This window comes from Fusarium solani (assembly GCF_023522795.1).
Source record: "Fusarium solani strain SB1 chromosome Unknown bctg00000004, whole genome shotgun sequence".
NCBI lineage: Eukaryota > Fungi > Ascomycota > Sordariomycetes > Hypocreales > Nectriaceae > Fusarium > Fusarium solani.
The window spans coordinates 3,027,316-3,042,032 of record NW_027072152.1 but is presented as its reverse complement, the minus strand read 5'-3'; the positions used below and the strand labels follow the sequence as shown (position 1 = coordinate 3,042,032).

The 14,717-nt window shown below is 53.8% G+C and overlaps 5 protein-coding genes across 5 annotated transcripts; 2 read left to right on the top strand and 3 right to left on the bottom strand.

Moving 5' to 3' along the window:
• Positions 1–337: 337 nt before the first annotated feature.
• On the top strand, positions 338–922 carry MRS44_008013 (uncharacterized protein; the record flags this gene model as incomplete). Its single annotated transcript, XM_046270887.2, has 3 exons — positions 338–450; positions 581–743; positions 827–922. 3 exons carry the CDS (start codon positions 338–340, stop codon positions 920–922), a joined length of 372 nt encoding a protein of 123 aa, XP_046133966.2.
• Positions 923–1,542: 620 nt separating this feature from the next.
• On the bottom strand, positions 1,543–4,595 carry MRS44_008012 (uncharacterized protein; the record flags this gene model as incomplete). The annotated part of the gene is made up of 6 exons (XM_065620737.1): positions 1,543–1,569; positions 1,620–2,636; positions 2,687–2,849; positions 2,901–3,007; positions 3,056–3,892; positions 3,945–4,595. 6 exons carry the CDS (start codon positions 4,593–4,595, stop codon positions 1,543–1,545), a joined length of 2,802 nt encoding a protein of 933 aa, XP_065476809.1.
• A 1,052-nt stretch (positions 4,596–5,647) lies between these two features.
• MRS44_008011 (uncharacterized protein) lies at positions 5,648–10,168 on the bottom strand (the record flags this gene model as incomplete). The annotated part of the gene is made up of 3 exons (XM_046272090.2): positions 5,648–7,647; positions 7,702–7,855; positions 8,375–10,168. 3 exons carry the CDS (start codon positions 10,166–10,168, stop codon positions 5,648–5,650), a joined length of 3,948 nt encoding a protein of 1,315 aa, XP_046133968.2.
• A 566-nt stretch (positions 10,169–10,734) lies between these two features.
• On the top strand, positions 10,735–13,008 carry MRS44_008010 (uncharacterized protein; the record flags this gene model as incomplete). Its single annotated transcript, XM_065620736.1, has 2 exons — positions 10,735–11,194; positions 11,255–13,008. 2 exons carry the CDS (start codon positions 10,735–10,737, stop codon positions 13,006–13,008), a joined length of 2,214 nt encoding a protein of 737 aa, XP_065476808.1.
• A 64-nt stretch (positions 13,009–13,072) lies between these two features.
• Positions 13,073–14,336, bottom strand: MRS44_008009 (uncharacterized protein; the record flags this gene model as incomplete). The annotated part of the gene is made up of 2 exons (XM_065620735.1): positions 13,073–13,606; positions 13,827–14,336. 2 exons carry the CDS (start codon positions 14,334–14,336, stop codon positions 13,073–13,075), a joined length of 1,044 nt encoding a protein of 347 aa, XP_065476807.1.
• Between the last annotated feature and the right edge of the window lie 381 nt (positions 14,337–14,717).

Here is a 14,717-nt window from a genome sequence, read left to right as displayed (position 1 = left end):
ATCCGGAGCGTGACCCCCACATTTTCATCTCCACCAAACGCCATGTGCCCGTGAGCCACAATCCCAGCGCCACAAACGCCTTGAACCAAAAACGGGATCGCTGTCAGATCACGTGCAAAGTCACGCTCCTTCAACCTTGGATGTCCCCGTCTGGCCGATCGGAACGCCAGCCAGAGAAATAGCCAGGAATGGTCATCAGCCATCACGTGACGTTCCGAGCTCTCCCAGAAGTTTTGCAATTGCTCAGCCCATCCCCATTTCGCGCATTCCCGACGGACGACGACGACGACGACGACGGACAATTGCCGCCCGAACACCCCGATTTCAATCCGCAACAATGAAGTACTCGCTCGCCCCCTTCATCATCCGCCGGCCGTGGCTCTACAAGATCTTCAAGCCCGCCGCCTCCTGGTACATGAACGCCTCCGGCTACCGCCAGATGGGTCTCCGGTACGCGAATTTCTTCTCCCCCTCGGACGCCCGGTGCGAATGGATATGCGCCAATTGGGCCCGATATGATGGATGATGGATGGAATTGAGAATCTCTTGCTGACCGCGGTCTTCAATTGGTTGGAAACAGATATGACGACCTCCTCGAGGAGGAGAACGAGGTTGCCCAGAAGGCCCTCAAGCGCCTCAACAACCGCGAGTCCTACGAGCGCATCTACCGTATCCGACGTGCTGTCCAGTGCAGCTACCAGCACAAGCTCCTCCCCAAGGAGCAGTGGACCACCACCGCCCAGGTACGAAAGAAAAAACATGGTCCCCGCTGACCCTCGGCAATGGAGACACGGATCATGAAGGACTACCGGCTAACGCAACCCAGGACGTCCGCTACCTCCAGCCCCTCATCGACGAGGTCGCCGCCGAGAAGGCCGAGAAGAACGAGCTCGACTCGATTGCCGTCGTCCGCAAGCACTAAATTGTTGGGCCCGGGTCGGGTGGAAATCGAGGTGGAAGTGTATAGCAGGACCGTGGATGAGAGAGGGAACAGCGCCCCCTCGAGAAATTGGTGGCAACCTCTCAACGGACTAGACAGTTCCCGTGTATCCTATGTATAGACGTCGTCTGACTTGACTCATTTTGCACAACTTTGGAGCAGCTGATTGCGTTTGTTATATGTGAATCTTTTTTAAATTACCATCTCATGGACGCTTTTTAGGTAGTTATACAATGTACTATCTGGTTCAAGCCCCGCGAAGAGCCCATCTCCAGGCAGCCCTTGTCTCGCTGTCCGAGGAAGTCCAGTCGAAGTAGCCCAATGTGCCCTTCATCCTGAACTCCCAAATCTTACATGGGATCCTGTAATTGTCTTGCTGATCAGCCTGCCAAAGGCATTTCACCAGCACCTCCTCCCAACCCCAACCCGCAGGAATCATGCCTCGACGCCGGACGCCGAGCATTGGGCTTGATATCAAATATTTCGCCTTTCCTTTTCCTCGCCTCCCAGCATCATACTCCATCCCAAAAATGCTGTTTTCCGAGTCCCTCTCATCCAAAACGTACGGCCGTTAAAGCTCGTGGTAATTCGTGTCCGCCTCTTCACGGCTGGGGAATTAGGCCGGAGGGCTGTAGTGAGTGTTATAGTCCAGGTGTCATGTGGGTGTGGCTCCTTATACCCGCTGGTAGAACAGCAGGTAGGCCACCTTGTTGTCTTTGATGTTGTCCTTGACCGGCTTCGCCTTGGTAGTGCCGTTGCTGGCCCCATTGGCGACGCTGCTCCATTTCTTCGCTCCTCCAGTGGAAGCTGTCACCTTGTTCCACCCAACTTCATCCCCTGCGTCTTCCGTCATGGCATCGAAACGGCTGCCCGAGGCACCAGAGACAGCGCCATCCTTGCGAGTGTCCTTCACTTCTTCCTCTTCACCGCCCTCGGCTACGTCCTCACTTCGCACCCTGCGAATGACCGTGTCGTCGATACGGATCCACTCACGGCCCTCTTGGCGGCGCACATCAACCGTATAATGTCCACCGCTCGCGTTCTTTCCGTGGTGATACACCACACTGATCAGCTTATACTTGGGCATCGCTCCATCGCTGTAAGTCTGGCGTTTCTGCCGAGACAATACGTCGCGAGGAATCTCGAGCTCCAGAGGATATCCAATCTTCTTCCAAATCTTGACGGTTCCGTTGCCCTCCGCATCAAACTGGAATCGCTTGAGGTGCAGGATGAGAACGGGAGGAAGCGACTCAATGAAGACCTGCTTGGTGGCCGTCACATCCTTGCCTCGGGGTGAGTTGAAGTCACCCTGAATACGCTCGGGGCGGGTAAGGCCCCGTAGAGCGTCAACCACGTTGCGAACATCTGAAGACCCAATATCCAACTGGAGCGGCTGGTAGGGCTCAGTGGTGATGGAGTCTTTCAGCCCGGGAACGCGGAACTCTGATCGAAGCAGTCCGCCAAAGATCTTGGAGATAGGGCTCGACGAGTTGGATCCAGCGGATCGGGTCACCGCTGCCTTTTGCTTTCTGCCCACCTCAAGCCAATCATCAGATGTACCAGTGGCCCCCTCGGCGGCATTGGCCTTCTCCGACTGCTCTGCCAGAGTAGAGCTATTCATAACAGAAGTGCACTCGTCGTCGAGAGATTGGAGAAGGAAACCCAGGAACTCTTCGGCGTCTTGTTGATGGCCTCGCTGGTAACTAGTTAGTATATGCTATTAAGAGTTTGGGGAATTTAACGCACCCTCATGCTTGCGAAACGAGGGAGCTGTCTTATAGCTTCGTAGACAAACTCAGGGGTGAAGGGCTCGCCATAGCGCTCCAACTCCTCGTTCTTGAGAGAGCGTCGAAGGGGTTCGACTGAAGAAGCAGACTTGATGATCTTGAACTCATGCATGAACATGATCCTGCCGTTGAATTAGCCACTGTATCGCTCAACTGCTCCACACGCAACTCACATGGCGTCAATGAGAGGTGTCTCGCTCTTGAAGCTATGGACAGCTCGCTTGCTGATCTGGCTAAGGAAATCAAAAAACGGAACGCAAAACATCAAAACTTGAAGCACCTGCATCTGGTCAGCGCATTGTCTTCATGAAGGGAAAAGTCAGCCTACCGAGTTCATGTAACACATGTTGCCGGTGTTGATCAAGCCGCGAGGCTCGAGGAACGAAAGCTGGTCAGCAAGACCAACGTGGAAAGATTGAATGGCCTCCGCAACCGAGTTGGCATTGGCCTTTGAGAAACTGGCAGTAGAGCCATTCGTGGCACTAACAACACCTTCCGCACTATGACCATTGGTAGTAGCGCTGCTGGCAACAGCACCATTGGTAGCACCAGTCTTTGCGACGGATGCGGCGGCAGGCTTCGCGAAAAGGTTAGCCCAGCTTGAGGGTGGAAGCTTCACAGCAGGAGCAGGTGCCTCTGCAGCTTCGGACTCAAGCTCAGTGGGCTTCTCGGCAGTAGTAGACGTCGCATCCTGGGACGAAGTTTCGGCAACCACATCGCCATTGACCGGCTTTTCAGCGCGAGCAGGCTTGGCGTCCTTAGCACCAGACTTGGGCAAAGAAGGAAGAGCGGGAGCAGGAGCAGCGGAGGAGCGGGTGGCGGGTCTGCTGGTGGCCGTCGAGGTGCTGCTAGTCACAGTGTTGGTGCGGGACCGTTGAGAAGTAGAGGAAGCTTGGACGGGCACGGCGGACTCCTCAGCGGGCTGACGAGGGGTTGCAGCAGTCTCGGATGGAGCCGCGGACGTCGCAGGAGTCTGGGAAGAAATTGATGGTTCTTTTGACGCTGTCTCGGCAATGGTGGCTTGTTCAGACTGCTCCGTGGCGGCCTCGTGCTGCTCGACGGGCAAGGATACAGCTTGGCTGTCGGCGTTCAAGAGTCTCCTCCTCCGTCGTGACTTGGTGGTTCTGACAGGAAACTCGACATCAGGGTGGGAAAGCCAAGGAAGCTGGGGATATGTCAGTAGGCTATACGTGTGTATTTGTAATTGCGCAACTTACGGGAGCACGGAAAGGCTCCTTCGCCTTCGGAACCGGTGAAGGCTCCCGGGCAGGAACAGGAGCGGGAGCAGGAGCAGAAACGACAGGGGCTAGCGGCTCTATAGTTTGCGGCGTCGGCGGAGTCGGGGGAGGCATCATCTGGGAGGAGTTGGTGGACGATGGCGTATGGGGCGGAATCGGAGCCGGCGCAGGCGGGGGCTGGTAGGGGGTCGAGAGCGCAGGAGAATGTTGTTGAGCAGGACGAGGAGGGTAGCTCGGCGGCACGCTCACGCCGACCATCGGAACGTACTGGTGCATGGAGGGCGGCGACCGAGCATAGTTTTGATATGGCATGTAGCTAGGCGAGGGCATGCCCCCGTTCTGGTACTGTCCATTGAGATACTGGTGCTGGTATTGTGCGTTCTGGTACTGGGTGTTCTGGTACTGCGGTGGCATGCCGTAGTAAGGCTGGGGCGCGAACTGGGTGTAGCCACCATACATGGGATTCATGTGCTGGTGATGGTGCTGGTGGTGCTGCTGTTGATACTGCGGCACATACGGAGGCGCCTGCCTCCGACGAGGCCCTCCAGGACCGCCGACCATATCGACCCCGGGGACTCCACCAGCTCCTCCCTGTATGTTCTGCCCAGCCGGCAGATGGCGGTTACTCATCGTGCCGGCCTGGGGGTTGAATGAAGACGGGAGCCGCCCAGTTGGTGCGACACCCGCTGCCACGTCGTAGTCTGATCTCGCGAGCGGTTGATCCTTCCGGGTCGTCGGGCTTCAGCGCGTTGAAGCTTGTCGGGGGAAGACGGTGGCCGAAGTTGCGCGACGCGACACCGGCGGAGGCCTGATTTGTCCGCAAAAGGGACGATGTTGGGAGCGACGGTGGAGGAGAACAAAGGACGGCGCGACTTGTTTCGGCCGACAAGAGTTCCAGTCGCGCGGGGGAGAGCAAGTATAGGAAACCGAAAACCGAGACGAAGAAGAAGAAGAAAAAAACGAGAACAACCAAGGAGCGAGGGTTCGCTCGCGGTAGGGAGGCCGAAGGTTAGACGCACCGGAGGGAGAGAGAAGGAGTTGCGTCAGGGAAGACGGAGACGGGGATGTGTCGCTACGGGTTGGACGTTGGAGAAATAAAATTTGGGCAAGCCAGGCCGGGACTTGCTACTGGCACGCACCGGTCAAGCCAAAAACGTAGCGGCAGACACAAGACACACAGTGAGAGGCCAGGCCAGACGCACACGAGCCAAGCCCCAAGCAGGCAAGCAAAGCACCTCAGGCCTGCAGAAAGGGCACGAGGGCCCCCCCAGTCAGAGCCAACCAGGCTCGGGTCGTCAGAGACTTTGGGGCAAAAGTTGGTGTCTGAGGCAGAAACGCTTTGCGGCTTTCGCTTGACGGGAGGGGAGCAAGGGCCAAGGGATGATCTGTGCTCCACTCTTCCATCTCAAAATGCCCGGCATCGCAGACTTGCACATTCAACCCCTGTCCTGATCCTGGCTCGAGTCTTGTTGGCTTAAGTTATTGTTGGGCAAACATTTGACGACTCTCGAGGTTCTTTGTTGAAACATATATGTACACATCCATTGAGTGTTTATACTTAAAAGTTATGCAAACCATAACAAGGTTCCTACCCATCCCAGTGTTACCCAAACGCCTTGGCTCCTATACTACTCCGAACTCGACAATGCATCTCTTTCACAACTCCTTTTTTGGCCCCTCATCTACTCATCTCTGAACAGCCATCTACCACCAGGTCGCATAGCTTCTCTATACCTATCCTGAACAGTCTGCTTCTCTCGTTTGGCAGCCTCTTCCCTCTCAGCCTCCATCTCTTGCGTGCTGGGGAAATCTGCATTCCAGAATCCTGGAGGACTCCGCATCCTCGAGTAATGGTATCGATGCTTACCGTACTTGTTCGCAAGTTCCTGCGTCTTGGCCTCGATCCAGAGCTCATCTCTCTCCTTCTTGTCCATCGTCCCTAGTCGATATGCAAAGTTGCCCAAGTACTCCTCCAGCAACTTCTGCTCCTCTTGTCGCTGAGCTGCCGTAAGAGGCGGATCTGGGCGTTGCGAGACGGCAAGAGATCGAAAGTGCTTCCCGCAGCAGTGCATGTCTGTACAGCCTTGCATGCGAGCCCTCTCGTCCCTGTCACGAATCACGTCAGAGAACGCAAAGTCATGACCGTCATTGGCTTGAGGGTTGATCTTGAAATCATCGGGCCGCAGCTCCGCCACGGGCTTGTTTCGCAACGCGGACGTCGTGCCTCTCTTAGAGGCCAACGGAGATCGCGTGTCCTGCGGTGTAACCTTTGCACTGAGAGCGCTGGCGCGATCAGTTGCACCCGTCGGGCGAGCAGGAGTTCGGTCTTTGACGCGTCCTTCTCGATCAAAAGGGAGCACCCGTCGACCTGGAATTGCTAGGCCTTCTGAAAGAGTGCTTAGCCTTGCTGGCGCTCGCGGTGTCGGACGGGAAACAGTTTCGTTTTCCTGAGCAGCAGGACTATTTAATAGCGTATCCAGTCGTCCCTTAGGCGCTTGATTCGTACTATTTCCAGTTTTCCTGTATGCTTCGCCATCTTCGGCTACGTTTGATATGCCACGATCCAGCCCCTTTCTAAGAGGCGTGGTTGGCTTATCACCGCCTGATCGCACGATCCGTCGGTTGACACTGAGTGGTGTGAGGGCTGATTTTCGTTCCAAGGGCCGAGCTGTTTGTGGTTCAGGATCTGGCCTGACAAATAGGGTCCTTGGTGTTGCTGTCGCAAAGGCTTCGATCTGTATCTGGTCGCGACGTTGCGACTCTTCCATCTCCCTTCGTTTCCTTGGGGTTAACAGCTTTTGTGCAACGTCTCCGAGATCTATGCTCTCTTGTGGAACAAGTGTAGCTGGACCGACTGGTTGAATAGGACTCGAGCTGTCGTCGATCGGTTCCAGCTTGACCTTTTGTAGAGGTGATTCGTTGGGGTCCCCATCGTTCCGTTTCCTCTTCTTCACAGCTCTCTCGGAGACGACAACGGGCGTATCAGACGACGGCTCCTCCTTAATTTGCGTGTGCTCAACATCCTCCTGGGCCGGCAACTCGGGTAGCTCATCTCCTTGACCAGACTCAACCTCGCTCGCCGTCGCATCCGAGCTGGGGTTAGCAGCAGTAGTGTCGGGCAGAGGAGGGGGATTCTCGGGAGCAAGTGATGCTGCGGCCAAGGGAGGCAATTCCAGGTCTGCTTGCTCGAGCCCGGCCTCGGACGTGAAGCTGGTGTTTGGGCTTGGGTTGGCGTCTTCTGTCCTGGCTGCTGGAAGTGTTGTCGCCCGGCTGCCCCTGTTTTGGCGATCCGTAATGCTGATTCCATGCTCTTCCTCGGCTGCCTTGATCTTCTTCTCCAGCAATGTGGCGTGAGCAACCCATCTGTCACGCTCCTCCTTTCTTTTTCGTAGCGCGTCCTTGGCCTTTTTGAAGTTTTCCGAGAGCGCGTTGAACTTGAGACTGACCCTGGCGCACTCAGCTTTCCAGTCTGGTTCACTGTTAGATGAGTTGCTTCTGGAAGCTGCTGGCTGTGGTGATGGTGCTGCTTCAGGGGTTTTCACGTCTCCCATCGTCTTGGTTGTTGCCTTCTGCAATTTCTCCTTCAAACGAGCATTTTCAGCCGCCAAGTCAGAAACCTGCGCCGCGTGATCATCTCTCTGCTGGAGAGCTTCATCGAGCTCTTGTTTTACCAGTTCAAGGTCTGAGGCCGTGTTAGCGAGGCACGTTCTGTCGCGTTAATCAATTAATGACGTACCTGCAGCGATCTGTTGATCGACGAGATCGCACGCACTGGAGATGGCATCAAATAGAGCCGGGCGGCCGCTAGCAAACCAGCTTGTCATTGTCTTGTAGCCGTCGATACAATCGACATTTCTCTTGGGGTTGACTCGAACGGTGTGTCGAAACGGCTGGAGCCGACAGGGTGTGATGTAAGTTGGACGCGTCTCCACATGGCCGGCCGACGCGGCGATCTGCGGATGCCATCGCGACTCGGCCCCACGTGACGCGTAGCCTCATTAAGACGGAATCGATTTGATGATTCCTCAAAGCGATAATAATTAGCAGAAAACTGAATGAATTCACTATCGCGAGCTGATCATTTACTGTTTATGGTTTGCGTGAAAGTGACTGAAATATTTTGGTCTTGGTTTCATCCAGTGTTTCTCAGCTCCAGCCTGGGCTTCCAACTTACACCCCTCACGTCAAGGACATTTCGTGGACAATCAATAGGCAATGAATGAGGATTGACGTGGATAGCCCATCAGACTGTGATCTATCATTTATTCTATTTTACAGTATTTACCATCTACCCATTCGGTGATATTACAAAAACGTCTCAAAATCCGCATTATCCGCGCTCAATCATCTCTGTCTTTCACAAGACTCCAGCACTTCCTCATCCCTGTCCCCATTGACTCATCGTCTACCTCATCACTTGACGCCCATCTGAGGCGAGTCTTTTTAAGTGACTCAGAATCCGAGAGCCAATCATCGTCTTGGAGAGAGAACAGGTGAACATGCATCGTGAGCTTCAGGTGTGAAAAGAGCCACGGCACGCTGCCTAGCTCGCCAACATACTTGGCCTTCGACGTCTTGTGGCCATGCTCGCCCCGTATTTTGGAGACGTATGCGAGCGCCTTGGACTTTCGTTTAGCAGATGTGCTTCCTTCATCTGAGTCTTGAAGGATATAGCTGGGAAATTCCCAGAGTCCAGCGAGGAGCCCCTTCTCAGGGCGTTTTTGGACCAGATACTGTCCGTCGCTGCGGCGGATGACACAGACAAGCGTTTCCTCTTCCCTCACAGCCTTTTTGATCACCTTGAGAGGGAATTTCCGGGCGTGATCCACGATGGTTTCCATGTCGCGGGCACTGAGAGTCGACTTGGCCTTGTTCGAGGAAGACTTCTCGATAGCTGATCCCCTGAAGGCAAATGACGCTAATGTCAATTGCTTGCCTTGAGATCCATTCGCCTTGGTCTTTTTGGCACTTTTGACATCCTGAGTGGCGTCTTCCTCAGCGTCCTCAAAAGGCTCGCAGAGATGACAGGCGTCTTCGATGTCGTTGAGCTTGGTGTCTCGGCTGTCCTGAGAGATCAACGTTCTTCCTTCTGCGTAAGCTCGACAAGTCGATGTGATGGGACATTCGGCGCAATTCGGCTTGGGCGCACAAACAGTGCTTCCAAGTTCCATGAGGGCCTGACCCCATCTTCCAGGTCTATCGCTTGTCTCGACTTCCTCGCCATCCGGGGTGTCTGTCTCATCTCTCGCGACGGCTTTCACGAGAGCGTCGGCAGCAGCCCATAATGTGTCAATAACGACCTTTGTTGTCTTGACGTTGCCCAACAGTCCTAGTTGTCTACTTAGGACGCGCAAGACATTGCCATCAACCATAGGCGTAGCTTGTCCAAAGACAATGGCTGAGATGGCCCCTGCAGTGTATCTCCCAACACCGGGAACCTTGGCCTCAAGATCTTGAGTGCAGGATGGCAAAAGCCCCTTCATCGCAGGGTCCTTCACTACTAACTTTGAGGCCTCGTGAATCCTGGTTGCTCTGCTGTAATAACCCAAACCACGCCAGGCGCTGAGGACGTCATCAGCACTTGCAGCGGCCAGGTCGTGGATGGATGGCCATTTGGCCATCCACTTGTTCCAATAGTCGATGACCACGGCGACTCGCGTCTGCTGCAGCATAATCTCGCTGATCCAGACCTCGTACGCCCGCCTCTCTAGAAGATTGCGCAGGTCATCTGGTTGGTGACCCTTTGGATTGATCCATGCTTTTCGCCAAGGCATTGAGCGCTTGGTACTGACACCGTCGAACCAGTCAAGGAGAGCCTTTCGTGAGGAGTAGTCGTCTAGCATAAGTGGTCGATGGTACGTGAGATTGTGTCGTCGAGCTGGTGGTACACATGGTGTTTGACTTGTCTTTCCATCCCTGCCAAATATTTGTTCATGGAGCTTGTTGTTGTTTGCTTTGGTGCTCCTTGAAGACTGTGTCTTTCGCCGTTTTGGTGCAGGGGCTTCGGGCTCAATTTCTGGAGTCGCGTCTCCCTCAGACGCGTCGTGGTCCTCATATTGCGGGCTTGGATGCCGTTTTATCGCGCGTTTATTTGTTCCAATTGGCCTCTCATTCTCATCATCGGAGCCTATTTGCGATGAAATCTTTCTCGAGGCGTTGAGTGCGCTTGAGCGCGTTGCCCGCGTCCTGGTCACGGTGCTCATTCTGCCGGGGATTCGGTGAAGTGATGAAACTGAGTCAAACAGTGGGTGAAAGGTCAGATGCCTGTATATGCATGTTCCATATCGGATAAAAAACTTGATCAGCAGCGATATCGCATCATGAAAAGAAATGGTTGAGTTTGCTTCAAGGAGGAAATGTTTTGGTGTTGAATGGCGAGAACCACTCGCTAGGACTCAGTGACTAGCGCGCCAAAATAGCACTGAAACAAAATGACGTTCTTGACTGGCGTTTGTTAGCCATGACATCGTCCACAAACAACCTCGGATATAATTTATATAGAGCCCTTTTTTATCCCATATAATTCTATTTACTTATCATTTTCACTTTTAGTACAAAGACGGCATGAGTCCGTTCATCGATACGGAGGCCAAGCCCCCAATGGGGTGCTTGGCTCATGTTTATCGGAATGGATGCTTGCTACGATTGTTGGGTTCAAGTTAGGCTGCAAGGGCCCTCTCCAGCTGTATCTCAGCTTGATCTGACATATTGTCAAACCCGAGACCGAAACCCGAGACCGAAACCCTCGAAGACCCCGATTGCTGTTACAATGCCATCGCCGAATCTTTGCTCCTCTTGTTCTGGCATCTTTGAGGGACATTACGTGCCCTCAAACGTGCTGCAAGAACGCAATCTACTTGCTCTCGAGGGGGCCGCCTTTGTTCCTTCAGGATTCACAACAGGCACAACGGAATGGAGAGTAAGGCTAGACCCTGGCCCAGGGCCGGATGATCCTCCAAAGCCATATGTCCATCATACAATACAAGCTCTGGAGGAGTCTGTAAATGCTTGCGTGCTCTGCGCCATGATCTGGCTGCGGCTGCAGCAAGACATTCACCCTATAACGTTGGCAGAGCTACAGCAGGATGAAGTTGTCGGTATCCCGGCTATCGAGGCAGGAGAGACTTCTTATTGCGGCAGCTTCGTTCTTGGAATATGTTTTTCGAAAGTTGAAGGCGATAAGTTTGTTGGGCGTCAGTTCCATTCGTTTCGCGCCTTCAAGGCAATCAGTAAGTGTTAAGGCTCATCCACTTTGCTGCCAATGCTAACGGGTAAAGAAACAAACGCAGACAATAGAGATACCTGGAGGCCCAGGTTTGACCGACAAGTAACACTGGAACGCATCAGGACCTGGCTCGAGTCGTCTACCCAAAGCCTGAACTTGGCACCTCGGTTACCTACGAGATTGCTTCATTGCCAGGCATCTGCAGCTTCAAAAGACCCGATAGTTAAGCTTGTCGATACTCACGAACTGAGCTCGTCGACGAGATATGCTGCCCTCAGTCATCGCTGGGGCGAAATACAACCGCTCATGCTGAAGCATGAGTTGGTCGATGCCTTTTACTACGACATTCCCTTTACGACCATCCCGGCTACTTTCCAAGACGCGATGAAGTTAGCAAACACCCTGGATATACAGTATATCTGGATCGACTCCCTCTGCATCATTCAAGATTCAAAGGAAGACTGGGATGTTGAAGCCGCACACATGGCATCCGTCTATTCTCAGGCATATGTCACTATCTCTGCCACGGCTGCCAAAGATTCATCTGCAGGGTTGAAGCAAGACTCGATGCTAAAACACCCTTGCGAAATCACACCCACGTGGACGGGCTTCGAGGAATCTGAAATGTCGACTACTGCTACTATGAGGCTCATCGACAGATCTGCTTTCTGCGACCAGGTTTTATCGCAGCCCCTTTTCCGTCGAGGATGGGTCTTTCAAGAATGGATTCTCTCGCCAAAGACCCTCCACGTTGCTAGTGACCAGCTCTGGTGGACCTCTGCTTCCGACATGACCTCTGAGGGGTTTGCCTCGCACGAGACGTGCGAAGGGTTTGCTTTTGACGTTAAACGACAGTTCGCCCGCACTATGCCTCTTGGAACTCTCTACTTGATGGGAGGCAAGAGCGCCGAGAGCCTGCGGCCGGTCTGGCATCAGCTTCTGCAGGATTACCTATCGCGATTTTTCACCTTTGAGTCGGATCGTCTGATTGCCTTTGCTGGCATCGCGTCTCTGTATCAGACTCTAGCACGGGTGCCCCCAGGTTCCTACCTAGCGGGCATCTGGCGCCAATCACTGCTTCGAGATCTCCTCTGGACTGTAAGAGACGGAAGAAAGGTGTCTCCTCCGCAGAAATACCGAGTTCCATCGTGGTCGTGGGCTTCAGAGGAACCAACCCACACATTGTCCGGAACATTTGGGATTGGCAACATCAACTTGAACGCGGATCTCGAAGAGGACGAAGAGCCTTGGGTGCCTGCTGCAGAAGTCATAGAAGCGTCGGTCCAGACAACTGGGCCAGAGCTTGGTTCCGTTTCTGGAGGTCATCTCATCCTCCAAGGTCCACTGATCAAAGCTCGACTCGTGCTTAAGGTGGAAGACCTCACCGGTCAATTTACACCTGAGCAGGCTGCAGAGTTTCTCCCAGGAGGGAACTTGCGATATGTTCGAAACGTGGTGACTCCGACCATGGAGAAAAGTTCGGATATCGATGACTTGGAAGTCTCTACATCACCTTCCAAGGCTGATCTGGATGACGTTTTCCCTTTCGTCCCATCCAATGGGGAAATGCCCATTTACCTTGGCGTTCTTCACTGCAGAGTGGACCTGGAGGATTCTGCTGAGAGTTATGCCTTGGCGCTTGTGAGAGGGTGCGAGAAGGGGGAGTATCGGAGGATTGGGTACGTCAATGTTCAGAGGACCATTATGGGCTCTTGGATAGACAATCGGGACTGGGGGGTATTTGATCCTCTCACGGATCAAGGAGAATATCTCAGCAAGGGTGACCAACCTGGGATGTATAATTATCGTATTGTCTAAGTCTGTTGGCAAAGGAAATATCTATCTCTCATTATTAGAAAGGAAAGGAGGGAGGGCTTGGCCACTATCGATCTTCATCTCGACCTGGCCAAAGAATCTTTCTGCGAATAACAGCAGATACCTGCGCATACAAGACCACGAACCAAAGACCCACGAGAAAAATCGTCATGACAGTCGAAACCCATCTGATCCCTGGACTCTCCAACTGCTCCCCGATCCGTGCCGTGGCAAGGGTGAAGCCAACGTTGGGAAACACAAACGCCCACCAAGTCATGCTATATCGCAGCCTCCACTGTAGAGCCGAGGATAGGACAGCTAGTAGGCTGAATGAAAAGAACCAAAACGCTATGCACCAGATCCAGATGGAAACCCAGAGGGCGAGGATTTGTAGGACTTGAGGTGCCATGGGATATGTCTTGAAATATCCGTAGCCTTCCGGGATCGATTGAGACATGCCGATGAGGGCTACAGAGGTGAAACCTGCAGGTCCAACGGCAATGAACATTCCGGGCCGCATTGCTGGTGCCGGCAAACCGTCCTGCATCAACCGGCCGAGGTACAAAGGGGTAGACAAGCGTGGCCACGGTCCAGCCGAGGCCTTGGTACGTGACTCCAGCAACTAACATGGGTAACCGGTGCTCAGGGCTTTGCGAAGGCATGATTGCAGAAGCCAAGGTGCCCGTAAGCATGGCCGGAAAGATGGGCAATATCCAACCCGGCGTCATGGAGTGGATGGGTAGGTGAGCGCCTTTGAAAAGGACAAAGAACTGGATAATTGCCGAAAGAGTCGAAAGAGCCGTGTACAGCCAGAAACATACTCTCAAAGCAGTTGCTAGCCAAGAACCGGTTTCAGGGAGGCCGTAGGCTGCCGTGTTTGTCAAGATGGTGGCGACGCTGAGAAGCGAGCAAGGGAAGAAAAGGCTCTCTGTCGGATGGAGGAGGCTATTCCTGAGCGCTCTATCCGTCGTCGAGAAGCGAACAATAAGACCAGTAACAATGCCAATGAAAACAATAATGGCAAAGATGAAAAAGATCTTGCCAATGACCCGCAGCCCATCAAACTGATTCGGCGTACTGTGCAGCACCAGCGCGATACCCCCCGTGCTCATGACAAACGTGAACCACGCCCAGGTCATGTGCTTGATGCGCTCGAGCATGAAGACGCTCGAGAGGGAGTCTGACGACCTGAGGCGCTGGTCGGCGGCCCTCGTGTGGCCCTCCTCCCAGTTGTCCTTCTGCATGTTCTCGGCGTGGTGCGCGACCGACGGCCACTGGGTGAGGGTCCCGCCGAGGGTCCCACCGGGGGACGAGTTGGTGAGGGCTATCATTGTGACTGAGGCTCTCGGGGGTAGGATTATGGGAGGATGGGCCTTATCAATGGGTAGAACCTCATATCTGGAGGTGGTGGTGATGTCGAGGTGGAAATTGTTTGACTTCGGCAAACTCGGGTGGTGGAAATTCGTCAGTTATTGGTCAGCCTGCCCCAGAGGGTGGAATGTTGACGAGATAGCACTTGGTAATTACAAGGGTTTAAAAGACAAAAAGTATAAAATTTTAGCGAGGGAAATGGTTCAACTTGGCAGAATTGCTCTCCTTCACTTTGTATCTGTAAATCTGGAGTCAAGCTTGATCTTGGACTGTAGCGCCGCTTTAAAGTGGCCCTGTTTCTCGCCTCGGGTGGTCCGACGATGACCTCACCACGATCTTTG